A 13288-nucleotide genomic window follows, 5' to 3' on the forward strand; every position below is an offset into this window, starting at 1 on the left:
AGGTTGAGAACCACTGCTCTAGAATAAAAGATGTCAGCTTATGCTACATAACTATTTATAGCTTAGGCAGGTTTCTCCCTGCTTACAATCAGTTTCTTCTTGTTCATATTAAATGGGATTGTTGATGTGTGGTATTGTCAACAACCACTGTAAATAATAGCAGTTTACATGTTTGAGAATGATCATCCCAATGTGCATTTTAAAACATAGCTCTAAAAAATGTGACAGTGGGTAGTCTAAATACATACACTGTGTTTTATCTGCTCTCAAAACAGAACTCGTTTATGATCGAAGTACTAGAGATAGGCTAGTTAGTGTACTTAGGTTATGGTGTCAATATAGTTCCTCCAAAAAAAGTGGGGGGAGATGCTGGGCTGTGTTTACATGCTACTTGCCTGCCTGCCTCCTGGCATCTTCATATTGTGTGCCCACAGCACCTTGCTCCTGCTGAGAAGAGAGGCTTGAGCCACTGTAAAGGAGAACCTCTCAGAAGGAGAATTGAACACAGTCCTTCAGCCAGCGTGTGATTGGGATAACTCAGTGGATAAAGCATGCCGTGGATCCCTCTGGATACAGTTCTTCAGGTACCCAATACAAGGCACCCTCAGGGATTCATTACCGCTGTGGTTGACAACAGAAATTGACTTCATGAATTAACAGTGGTGGAGGGAAGAGGCAAAGAGCAAGCAGAACCAACCAACAGAAAATAAAAAAAAAAAGAAAGGAAGACAGAAACTGCTTTTTCTAGACTCCCCACCCAGCCAACCAACTACCCCAAGAACCTTCGCCTAAAGCAAAGCCGTACTCAGATTTAAAAGTGGACCGAGCAGCAGTTAGAGCCAGTTCTAACCTGCTGCCACAGTGCCATCCCTGCCGTAAGTCCAACTAACTGAGGGGTGGTTCGTGCAGCTCCTTGGAGGAGGAAAGCCCATCTACCTCAGGGGGTTGGCTTAGTGTTTTCTTTCCCGTGCTCAGTCCCTCAGAGAATTCAATCTAGTTTCTACCCATGGACCCTGTAGTCCTGGATGAGGCTCTGCTATCTTCTGGTAAAAGCTGTCTATTGACTTGGCATATCCCTTAGAGATTTTTCTAGACCCACAAACCATCCCTAGATAAAGAGATGACATAGGTGCAATAGCCATGTCTTTAGTTATGAATGCAAATAGTGTCTCTGCTAGCCCCACCCGACAATAGGGAACAGATTAAGGACACTTCTCATGGCTGCATGCCACAAACCACTGCATAACTGGGGCTACTTCTGAGTCACTAATAATAAGGGTACTTTTGAACTAATGATTTCAAAATAACTACCTGTCAGTCATAGAAGTTCTATGTCTTTTGTTTAATTTGTACTATGTTAAGAATGCAAAGTTATACCTCACCATGGTGGTGCACACCTTTAATCTCAGTACTTGGGAGTCAGATGTAGGTGGATCACTGAATTGAAGGCCAGCCTGGTCTACAGAGTGAGTTCTGGGATAGCCAGAGTGATACAGAGAAACCCTGTCTTTAAAAAACAAAAACAAACAAACAAAAAAACCCAAAAAAAAACAAAAAAAGAAAAATGAAAGAAAAAAAAAACAAAATCAAAAACCAAATAAACAAACAAAACAACAACAAAAACAAAGCAAAGTTATAAAAAAAATTATCCTTTTTCTTGTTTCATATGAAGAGAGAATCTTTGGTTATTTCATAAAACACGCGCGTGCACGCACACAAGCACACACACACACACAGAGCATTTAACAAACTACCTATGCAGGCAGTGAATGACACACATATTATTGTATAAGAGACTGGCTGCCCCTGTATCCTACAAGAATCTTCCTAATTGATTTCCATAAAGGCAAATAGAGACGAAGTCACTCTCTGTGGTCACATCTCCACCAAATGCACTGGGGGGGGGGGGGGGTTACTGAGAGAGAAGCATCGCAGTCCGTCCCATTGCTCTGCAGCTGACCTGCCTCTCATCATGTTTTGGGAATATCTAAAGCTGACAGTTTCACAGTAGATGCTCCCCAAAAGAAACACATGCTCTCCAAAGGGAAATTCAGATGCTATAAGAGAAACATTAGAGAAACAATTAAGATCAGAGTAAAGTCATACATGAAGTCTTTAAAAAACACATACAATGAGGAGACAAAGAAGACGGTAACATTTTAATAGGATAGTGGAATACAGCAGAAGGGCGCTGGTAGCAGAAGACAGGAACGCAGATATCTTGAGACTGAAATGGCGCTATGCGCCCTCAAACTGGCAAAGTCTTTACACCAAGTCTCTAGACATCGTCTGCACAAAGCAGGCTTCTCCTGGAGCTGTGGTGATTCTGTGCACTTCTCTTCACTAACTCACATGGAATATTTTCCATGGTTGGTTACACTCAGACTTAAAATAGATATGAGAAAGGTCTTCAGGTCTGCCACCAGTAACATTACTAACCTCATGGCCAGCTGGATGTAACCAATCCAAATTTACAAGGTAACCTTCTTCAAACTATGCTGGCTCATCAAATAGGAACAAGAAAATAAAGGTGCAAGAATAGAATTGCAAGAGACAGTGGAGGAAGCACTGGAAGAGCAAATTGAACACGAGAGAAAAAAAAATGTGGGAGGTCACTCAGAGAGGCTCTCAGCTCTTCTTGCTTTGTTTGCATGCACCATGCACCAGCTCCTGTCTGCCCCTAACTATGTGGCTTTTCAGAGTAGAACAATAGCCACGTGTTACTTTGTGTCCATTCTCCTTTGAATTGTCCTCCATTCTACTGCGCTACCCTTTGCTCAGGGCTTTCTCCCACAATGGAAGATGTACTCGATGGCTCCTTAAGAAACCTGGAAGGACCCCGAGAATCCATTTCTAAAGATAACAAGATTTCTCTCCCGATGCTAATTACTTCAAATGTGTCTTCTGAAGTGAGCAGGCGTGTGTGTGAGGACATCTATTAAAGGGCCCAATACAGAGTAAGTGTGCCGTGCCTAAGATCCTCCTTCCAACCTATTGCTAAGCTACGTAAACCCTAACAAGTCTCAGGGCACCTTCTCGGTGGCAGCAAACAGGAGTCTGAGGTGGCTGAGCAGAGCCATTCCTGTCTTTGGGAGATTTCCTATTTCTTTAATACCAAAAAATAGAGCTAATGACTCGAAGGGGATCCGTTGTCATGTTACATTTTCACCGCATTCTCCCTTCACTATGGGAGCACAGCTGGTATATTACATAAAGGCTGTGTGTGTCCCCATGCTTGGTTACCCTGATCTCTGTCTTATGGCTAAAGCATGAATCCTAAGTATCTGCACATGCCTACTTTGGGATATCACAGATACTTGAAAGTGTGCAAAGAAAATAAATATATTATTTTTAAGTCAAACTGAGTTGGGGTTTTGACCCAAAAACATATTATTATGCTTCTTGGACCCAGATTGGGAGGTAAATATATCTGAAATTAAGTAAGGTGAGGATCTGCTAAGCATTCTTGGAGACTCAACACGGCAAACGATTCATTTCAAGCAAAGTAGACACTCAACTTCAGCTACAAGATCACTCTTCCACAACTGACGGTTTCCACACCTGAACTGTGACCCCACTTTTCTTGGCTGAGAACTTCGGCCTTGGAGCCACGAAATAGGATGTGGAGGTTGATTCTTGCTTCGGAGAGGTGGGGACACTCACAGGCACCGGGGATGCGCTGACTGGTGAGGTGGCCTCCGCGAAGAAGTTGGGCTGAGAGGTATAGGCTGGTACCGAATACACAGAAGAAGCCTGCGCATTTGTGGGAGAGCCAACATCCGCCTGCCGGGGAGGGAGGGCTTGCTTCATGGCCAGGGCTGAACTGACCTTGACCGTTGACTTTTGAGGGAGGCCATCCTTTGAATCAGGGGGTTGAAAGGTAAACAAAGATGCATTGAGCTGATACGGTTGGTGCTTCATGACATCCAAAGTGTTAAGAGGTTTCTTGCCCTTTTTCTTGCTCGTTTTAGAGGCTTGGGCACCCGGTGGTTGAGACTTGATAGCAGCCAGGGGGTAGGAGGGGGAATGGATAGGATTGTAGGCCACAGGAGGGGGTGCTCGGACATTGGAGGAGTACTTCCAACTGGCGGGCAGGGATGGAGTAGGAGACTGGGCCCGAGCCGTGTGGGCCTGCACTGTGTCGGAATCTACTACGTATTTCTCCATCCTTGACTGCCTTTTAGCGAAGAGTTGGGCTCCTTTCCCACTCATACCAGGAAGCTCATTGGATGGTCCCCCTGCACCAGCAGGAGCAGCATTGACTAATGGTGTGGGTGCAGATGGCTTGGGTGTGTAGTTATGACTGACCACGACTGCTTGGGGACCTTTGAAAGGACCAGCCAGGTTCAGTGCACTCGCGGGCCGGGCAGGAGGGACGGTAGGCTGGGCTATTTTGATGGAGGACACAGAGGTGACCTGTGGTGGATTCGGTTGATTTGATGTGGAGAAGGCGGGACGCTGGGCTGGAGCCACTCCTGGAGACCAGACTGGAGAAACTGGGGCTACTGGTTGCGAGGAGGAAGAGGGGGACTTGACTGCAGGCTTTGGAGCGACAGGAGGTGGGGTCTTTTGTTTGGCAGAACTCTGCATGAAGTTGCAAGCCTCTGCGCCTAAACTGAGGTAGTCTTCTTCCGGCCCAGAGTCCCCTCCGGTGCCCCGCTTGCCTTCTGCATTTTGAAGAAGTGACAGGAGTTCTGGGTTGGGGCTCACTTTGGTTTCTTTGAAAGTAAACATGGGTTTCGTTGTGCCTCGTCTTTTGGCTTCCTGCAGTATTCCGGTTCTTTTGGCCGGCACTGCGATCCTCTCGTCGCGGGAAGCTATTTGCTCAGATGAATCATAGAAGGCTGGTTGGGACCACGGAGCAGGCTGGGGCCACGGAGGGGGCTGTGCTGGGCCAGCAACTGGGCTTGAGATCCCCCTGGAGAAGGCTTCCGGTGGAGGTGAGACCGCAGAATATGGTGGCGGAGCAGGGAAGTCAGAAATGGGACTTGTCACACTCCGCGTTGGGGAGAATGGCGCTGCTGGCTGGTTCACAGACCCCAGGAAGGGCTTGGCGGTTCTATTCATAGGGATCATCCTCTGGGCCCCTGCTGTCTCCGACACTCCACTGAAGCCATTCTGTTGTGGCACACTGGCAAGACTGCGTCCCATCTGGAAGGAGCTTTCGCTCACAGAGCTCTGCATTCTTACGGATTCTTCTTTTCTTTGATAAGAAGTCATGGTTCTCAGGCCGTCCGTCTGCAGGGCATCTGGTCCTCCGCCTGCCATCCCACCTGTCTTCTCCTCTTCATTTTGGGCTGTGAACTGTTCCATCCTCTCTCTCCTCTTGGCAAACATGAGCGCTCCCTTGCCTGTGGTGTCTGGCAACATCTCCATCTTGTCCCCTCGGTTCAGTCTCTTTTCAATGTCCACCAGTCCAGAATCCCAATCAAAGTTCACAACTTGGGTGCTGTCGTCAATGTCCGACAGCAACTCTTCATCCACTTCCGACTCACTGGTTCCAAGAAACGCAACGTCACTTATCTCGTCCTTGTCACCTGTTTCCTGGTCTTCCTCTTCCTCCTCTCGTTCAAGCTCCCCAGTACCGTAACTGACTAGGGTGTACTTCCGGGCCCTCCGCCTCCGCTTCTTAAACATCAACACCCCCTTGGAGTTTGGGTTGGGAGCATCTGTTAGGAGGAGGGCGATGCTTTTGCATTTAGACTTTGCTTCTTTCACTTGCTTTTCTGATAGACTTTCACTCCTCCTGAGCCCTAGGGAAAGTACACAAATTGTACTGAATTGATGAATGAAAGGAATAACACACCGAAATTGATCCCCAATGGGTACAATGAATAATGAATATATAAAGACATTATAATTGGGTACTGAAATTCAGAGAGATCTAACTCACTTATTTTTTTGTCCATCCCTCCTGCCCCCCGACCCCCATGTGTTCTGAGAGTACACTACATCACTTTTGATTTCATTTCAAATTTCTCTTACATAATCGTGATGTATACCACAGAACGACGTCTTGACCCCATGTACTCCCATGAACACAGCTTTAGATGTGCTGACTCAGAACACAGATCACCTTCCCCCAACACACCTCCAGATTCTTAAGCTTTAATAAAAATAGGCTTGGAACTGCCAGGTAATAGGCTATGATTGTATTAAAAAGAAAACACTTTAGGAACATAATACATTTTGAAAACAAGATGTACTTTGGCCTGCCATATTCAAACATGAAATGTTAAAACTGAATATTTCAATGCAATGCATTTAAATGTGTAAGTTTCTTCTTTTTTTTTTAACTTTGACATCCACCTCAAATCTTTCCACTGAGCTACTGAATTAATATGAACTCATAATACTGAATGGTTGACAGTACTGAGTTAATAACTAGTTGTATTTCAGACTCCTAGAACATTGTGAAAGTCTAGGTTAGGCACTATCTATACAACCCTGTAAATTAACAGGCTCTTGCAAATATAATCGTGCTTCAGTTTCAGAAAGAATAAATGGAAACCTTGGGAAAGTTTAAAAATTATATGACTTGAGGACTTTCAAACTACAGTGAAGCTGAGGTAGCAATTATGCCATTAAAAAAAGAACTTGGCAGTTTTAAAGTGGCAGAAGTTTATATTCCCATTTTATTATAAAAAGCAAATTAATGTCAAGTTAATTTACAGAATCAACTAATTTAATCACTTGAATGAGTATGATCCACAAATAAATTTTTATCATATCCTGAGTTAAAGGAAGATATCAGAAAAATTAGATATTTCATGATTGAAATTAGTTCTTGTTGTTAAAAGTCAGACTTGGTTAATTCAACAACAACAACAACAAAAAAAGATAAAATGACAACAAATAATTTTAGAGAAACCATACAGATATTTTATCGGGTGATCAAGTTTTGTGCAGATAAAATAGTCCAAAATCTGGCCAGTCTTAAATATGATACTTTTTTGACTCGTGATATTACAGCTTGCTATTAAACTGACAGTAACAACTGCACAGTTACACAGTTGCCTGCTCACGGCCACCATGTGAAATATGCACATGCCGTCATAACACTCAGGTTTAATATGCTATATATGTGAGGGTGCCTAAAGCAGAAGGAGTGGCCACCAGCACTTGCCAACAGAGCTACAAATGGCTGTGCTAAAAATACGCACTCAAAGGACAACGGGGGCTAGAAGGCCGATGTGCTACTCCGAGTACCCAAGCTCACTGCTATTGTGTACCAGTCGGCCCGTGCATCCTCAGAGGAAACACTTAAGTTTGTAAAATAAAGAAAAAGAAGTGTGTCTATGAAAGAAAAAAAATATAATAATGGCACTTAAGCTACCGCTTTTGACCTCACTCCATTTGGGACCTTAGTACTCTGGATAAGAGAAAATGCCAGCAGAGCCTTTCACTAAGCACATTTCCTAAAGGAGAACACAGGGCTGCCGGCACCTGGCCCTGGAGACCTGAGTCTGGAAGGTGTTGAGCACGCTGCCACCTAGTGAGGCTTACACAACAGCAGGGATCGGATCATGTAACTGCTGGGCATCACACTTGCCCTTGTCTGTCAAACACTTCTGCAAGCATCATCAAGCCACAGAATGGTTGGGGTTTTTTTTTCCCCCAAAATGAAGCTCTGCTTTTAATATCAGTGTGGAAACCGTGTTAAAGGCACCTCAGGAGGGTGAAATGTTTTTGTCATTTAAACTGAGTCCGCATTGCTTCCAATCCTCTTAAAGTATTTTAACACAAAATGCCATAACATTCTCCAACCAGTGAGAGAGGCATAGTTCATATTTCTTTAACAGTCTCTGCATCTTTGGGGATAAAATGAAGTTGATGAAAAACATTTAGGCAGAAAATAAAGCTTGTGAAAAACATTTAAGTCTAGTATGAAGTTCAAATTTACTGCTTCTAATTTAAAAACTGGTATTCTCCACACTTTTTATACATATTATTTTGTGCATTAAATAAGCAATAGAGATAGTAAAAGGCATGAGAAAACTCTTTTTTTTAAAAAAAATTCATACAGTCCAGCTAGTAAAAGACACTAAAATCCCAACTCCCCTGACACCCGCCCCAACCCACGGCAGAACTTACGAGCATGTCGTGCTCGGTGCTTGTGTGGTCTGCTGTGATCCTTTCCCGAGCGTTGATCTTCTCCGTGCTCTGTGCCTTCTGATGAGAGTGCAAAGGAGACCAGAGAAGGAGGTGCTTCTGACCGCCCTCCTTCCACGGGAGAAGCCACACACCCCCTTCCTGTCTGCAGCCTGCACTCTTGAGCCTTCAGCCTGTCAGAGCAATCTAGAATCACTTCCACCTGGGGCAGCCCTGCGCCTCCTGGGTCTCTTCCCTGGATCACTCTCAACTCTCGGCCGCCACCGGAGGTCTGGCCTGCTGTGCTGGACGTCAGAGAAGAGTCTGCTTTCTCAGGAGTGGGGATCGAATTTATGTGGACAGTCCTCTCGTGCTGTGAGCTCCAGTCTGGGTCTGGAGACTTGAATTTTTCATTTCCCTGGAGAGTCACTATAGGGCCACTGGTGCATTGATGGCTTTCCTTTGAGAGGGACAGCTGAAGCTCAACCACATGGCCTGCCTGGCCTGCTGCTGCCTTGTTCCTTAAGATGACCTCTTCTACCAAGGGTCCTTCTTGGGAGCCAAGCATCTGGGGAACCTGTTCTTCTTTCGTACATTCTGCATAACCCCAGGCGTTGCCTTGGTCCTCAGTTAGGGGAACTTTAGTCTGGACTGGAGCAAGAAAGAAGTCTTTGCTCTGGGTCTTGGTGGCTTGCTGAATCTGTAGGGTGGTACTTTCCATGGGCCCCTCATCTGTAAGATGCTGGTGGTTTGTATTTTCTGTTTCAGAATCCGAAGTCTCACTTGTTCCACTAGAGGGTCTGCACACAAAAATAATTCCAAACAATTAGTCAGCATGTCTCCCACCTGCCACGGAATTTCCCCAACTTACATGATGTCTCACGGAAGACACAATAAAAATTCCCCCGATAACTTCAACATATTAGAAAACGGAGCTTGCTGGAACATTACAGGGCTGCTAAAGAGCTTTGAGATAAGAGTCTCTTTCTTTCAAGTACAAGAAAAACGCTTACAAAAAGCTTTGAAATCTGAACTCATCTTTAATCCAGCCTTGATTGCAAAAAAAAAAAAAGCACAGGGTGTAGCTCTGTGGGTCCCTTACTTGAAATTGGGATTTTCCAACAAACTATGCTTGCTATAGATGACCAGGAACTTCAGCGTCCTGTGGAGTAGACCTTAACAAGTCTCCTAGACACATTGAGAGTTTTAGATCAACCAAAATACAATTTTTAGACATGGGATATTCTTGAAAAAAAAAATGAATCAGAAGCCTATTTCTAAGCACTAGTGAACATATTGGATCCCAGCCTGTGCAAAGAGCAATTCGGGGCAGTGAGACCACTGCCTGTGCAAAGAGCAACTTGGGGCAGTGAGACCACTGCCTGTGCAAAGATCCATCCTTCCTACGCTGAGATGACTTGCTAAGCCATGGGTATTCATACTCTGAGGCTGCTTGCCACCTTCAGCCTCATCCTTGTAGAGTCTTTGTTCTCGGACTGTTCCCGAGGCCAGAGCTATTATCCCCCAGTCTCCTGAGGTGAACCCACCCACTCACCGTCAGCTTTGCAACTTTGAGTTTATGAGAAGCAACGCCAGTTCAGCAGTCAGATAACTTCTTTCTAAATCTCCGAGCTTTAAGACCGTCTATGAGAAAGGTGTCATTCACAGAACAGCTGTAGGACATGCCTTCATCTCCCATACTTGTCAATGTTTAAAGCAGCGGCAAGAGCGCTCTGTCCCCTTCTTGCTCCCTTGGGATGTATCCCAAGTACAGGGGTCATCCACACAAGGGATGATCTTACTTCTCTTCTATTCAAAGGAATTTATTCTAGAATTATGTGCAAGTGGAATTTCAGGCCAATGTACAATATGTTTACCTCTAACTGTGATTCTGACTGCATTTGGAAGAACCCGACAAAAATCAAACAGATTTGCTTGACAAAAAAGCAAGCCCAACAAAAGTCAAACCAGTTGTTGCTTTCTCTATGAAAGTTACCTGAAAAGCTTCATAATGATATGCTATTTAAAAATGATACTTTTTAAAACATGTGGTTCGCAGGTTAGGCTATTCTTCATTTTACTTTTGAGACAGTATCTTACACTGTAGACTAAGAGGGCCTGGAAGTCACTCTGTAGCCTAGGTTTCAATTCATGAAGATCCTCCTGTCATAGCTCCCAAGTTTTTGGATTATAGGAATGAGCTTGCAGATCCAGGTAGCTCATTCTTATGTAGAAAATGACAAGTCGTTCCATTTAGCTAAACTTGAGAGTGGCAAAGTCCGAGATGTTTAATCTAGCAGGCTTCAGGATAAGGATAACTGAAATAACTTTGAATTATTTTATTCATCAATTATGCTTCTGAGAAGAGAGTAGTTTCAATTCACTCTAGCCTTATAGATTGGGATACAGGCTAAGAGGCCCAGTGCTAATATTTCTTGGGAGCTAAAGTGAAATGGAAACATATGGATAAAAAAATTATAAAGACATGAGGGGAGATATATTCACACAGGTACTCAGTCTCGAAATATGGACAATTAGGCAGATGTGTACCTGTGTGGCATTTACCAGCCACAAGTAGCTATGCTTTCACAAGGTTAGAAATATTGGGATAAAGTTCTATCATTGTCAAGTGGCTCTGAAATTGTTATATTGGCATCTTGTAAACTGTGATATTATTGATACATAAATCAGATTGGTTAAATTAAAAAAAGAAAATCACTTGCTTATGATTTCTTGTGACTTTAATAAAAATCTAAGGTAATAAAGATTTGGTATTAAAAGGCAGGGCTATGTTTTGTGTTTAAATAGGGTTTGTCAGTCCTCTCTGAGTAATTAAGTCAAACTCTGGTCCTCTGAAGATCGTTGTCTGGGATAGGACTGAGGACTTCCAGCTTTAGAACCATGGTCAGATGACAACAGGGGCATCACTCTGGGGTTCAGAGGCTGAATATTCCATCTGAATCTCATTGATTATCTATTTCTTTTTTAAAATGCTGATTTATTTATTTATTTTTATGTGTGTAAGTGTTTTGCCTGCCTGTACCACATTCATGCCTGGAGACCCTGAAAGTCAGAAGAGGGCATGAGATCCCCTATGACTGGCATGACAGAGTTTTGGGGTACCATGTGGGTGCTGAGACTTGAATTCATGTCTCTACAAGAGCAACAAGTACTCTCTACCACTGTTCCCTCTCTCCAGCCCAATTAACTGTGTCTGAGAAATGTAAAACACTTAAGAGAAAGACAAAACAAGACACAAGTCTCGCTATTCAGAGCAGTACAGAACACGTCTATTTGCTTCTAAAATGGGGTAGGTCCCTAAGTTGGAGCTTTAAACCAATTTTTTTTCTCCTGTGATAATATCATAATGGAAACTGGAACCAGAAGAGCTTGTCCCAGACAAGCGTGTGTTCCCGAGAAACTGTCCTCATTATGTCAGTACAGACAAGAAGAGAGAACAAAGTAGAAAAGATTGAGTCCCTCTTTATATGTAGACTATTTACAGAGGGGGACCCTGGAACGCTGCAAATGTTTAGAGTCTTACACAGAATGGGGGCAAATGTATGCTCTCTGAGCAACATTCCTCCTACATTTTTGTTTTGTTTCTGTTTGTCTGGTCTTCAAATAGTTACTTTTTTACTGGGTACTTTTAAAAGCAAAGAGCAACATTATAAGTATGTGGGATCCTAAGAGCTTGAAAGCAAATATTTATATACAATTAACAATATTTATATACAATGAACATGCACTCTTATATACCCTGCACACATGTGGACTCTATACCACACAGGGGTGAGGGCTCTTCTACACTCTAAGCAATGCCTTGAGAGCACCAAGCCTTGATCTAGCTTTATCTACTACTCCTTATCCAAATATGGTTTTAAATTTACTTATAAGCTTTATGTACCCCACCACTGGAGGCCTCAACTTTGCTTGAAAAATTATTACACTAGTCAACTACTTAATGCTGAATCATTTTCAGTTTATCTTGATTTCAGATCTAATAATTATAATCCTGAACTTACAGAAACTCCTCACCTTGGAAAAGGTAATGCTATGGTTAATACACTGAAAATGTGGTCTAAAATACCTAAAAATACCTGGAACAAAGATTTTCAAGTTAATTCTCAACTAACCAGAAGCCCCACTGAATGGAACTGCTTGCTTTCAAACACTGTGGTGATCTGTGTACCTGTCCAGGATTTCTATACAGTTTCCTCATAACTACCTACATGCATAGACACTGGAATCATTCCCGCTTAACTTCAAGGAACAAATAACTCTTCCAACAAATTTGCTTTACCTTTTAATAAGCAAGTGGAGAGAATCCGTTATGCTTTCCATGAGTTTGATGACGTCAGGGTAAGTAAGATCTGCACATGGGTTACCGTTGATGGACACCACTTCATCCCCCTCACGCAGCCCGGAGCCCGATGCCTTGCTCTGGCTTCGAATCTGAGAGGAGGAGGAGGAGGAGGGGGAAAAGAAGAGGCAATGGAATCATATAACTGGTAGAGACTAAGCCACCTTCTCTAAGGGAGAAGAACTAGAGATCTGGAAATTATAAATCCAACCCTGATTTCACACATACATACATACGCGTGCACACACAAACACACACACACACACACACACACACACACACATACTCATGCATGCACACATATACACATACATGCACTGATATGTATATACATGTATACACAAGCAATTTATGACTTACACAATAACAGCATTTACTTCATAATATGGTAAGGAAATAGGAAATGGGCAAGCCAAACCATAGTGAAGGAGCCAGAATTACAAAAAAGTAAAGAATGGGGAAGGGGAAGAAGACACTGGCTGTTTCTATGGATGCAGGAAGTGGCCTCAGCAGCTTGGGGTTGCGGACTGCTGGAAGCTGATGTTGGAGATAGCAACTCAGGCACATGAAATGCTGAAAGGCCCCAGTACCCGACGAAGGCATGTGACTAGGATATTAAGGAGTAAGTCCAGGGAGGAAATCTTTGATCAAAACGGAGCATTCAAGCCAGGCATGGTGGCAAATGCACTTCAGCCAGTTTTGCTCTACATAGATTGTTCCAGGTCAGCTAGGGCTACCTAGATAGACCCTGTTTGAAAACTAAAATCAATCAACCAATCAACCAGACAGACAGACAAACTAACAAAAAACCAGTCAGGACATGGAATTATGGGC

At 43.5% G+C, this 13288-nt stretch overlaps 1 protein-coding gene across 3 annotated transcripts in view; it reads right to left on the reverse strand.

Moving 5' to 3' along the window:
- The window catches only part of Synpo2 (synaptopodin 2), a 156134-nt gene that overhangs the window by 26599 nt on the left and 116247 nt on the right, over positions 1 to 13288 (reverse strand). For all 3 annotated transcript variants that reach the window (XM_031375349.1, XM_031375351.1, XM_031375350.1), the window contains exons 2-4: positions 12395 to 12546; positions 8095 to 8891; positions 3562 to 5753 (exon numbers count right to left, since the gene is read on the reverse strand). In XM_031375349.1, the coding sequence (XP_031231209.1) occupies positions 3562 to 5753; positions 8095 to 8891; positions 12395 to 12546 (3141 nt within the window). The remainder of the gene's footprint in view (positions 1 to 3561; positions 5754 to 8094; positions 8892 to 12394; positions 12547 to 13288) is intronic.

The sequence above is a fragment of the Mastomys coucha genome, unplaced genomic scaffold, assembly GCF_008632895.1.
Source record: "Mastomys coucha isolate ucsf_1 unplaced genomic scaffold, UCSF_Mcou_1 pScaffold16, whole genome shotgun sequence".
NCBI lineage: Eukaryota > Metazoa > Chordata > Mammalia > Rodentia > Muridae > Mastomys > Mastomys coucha.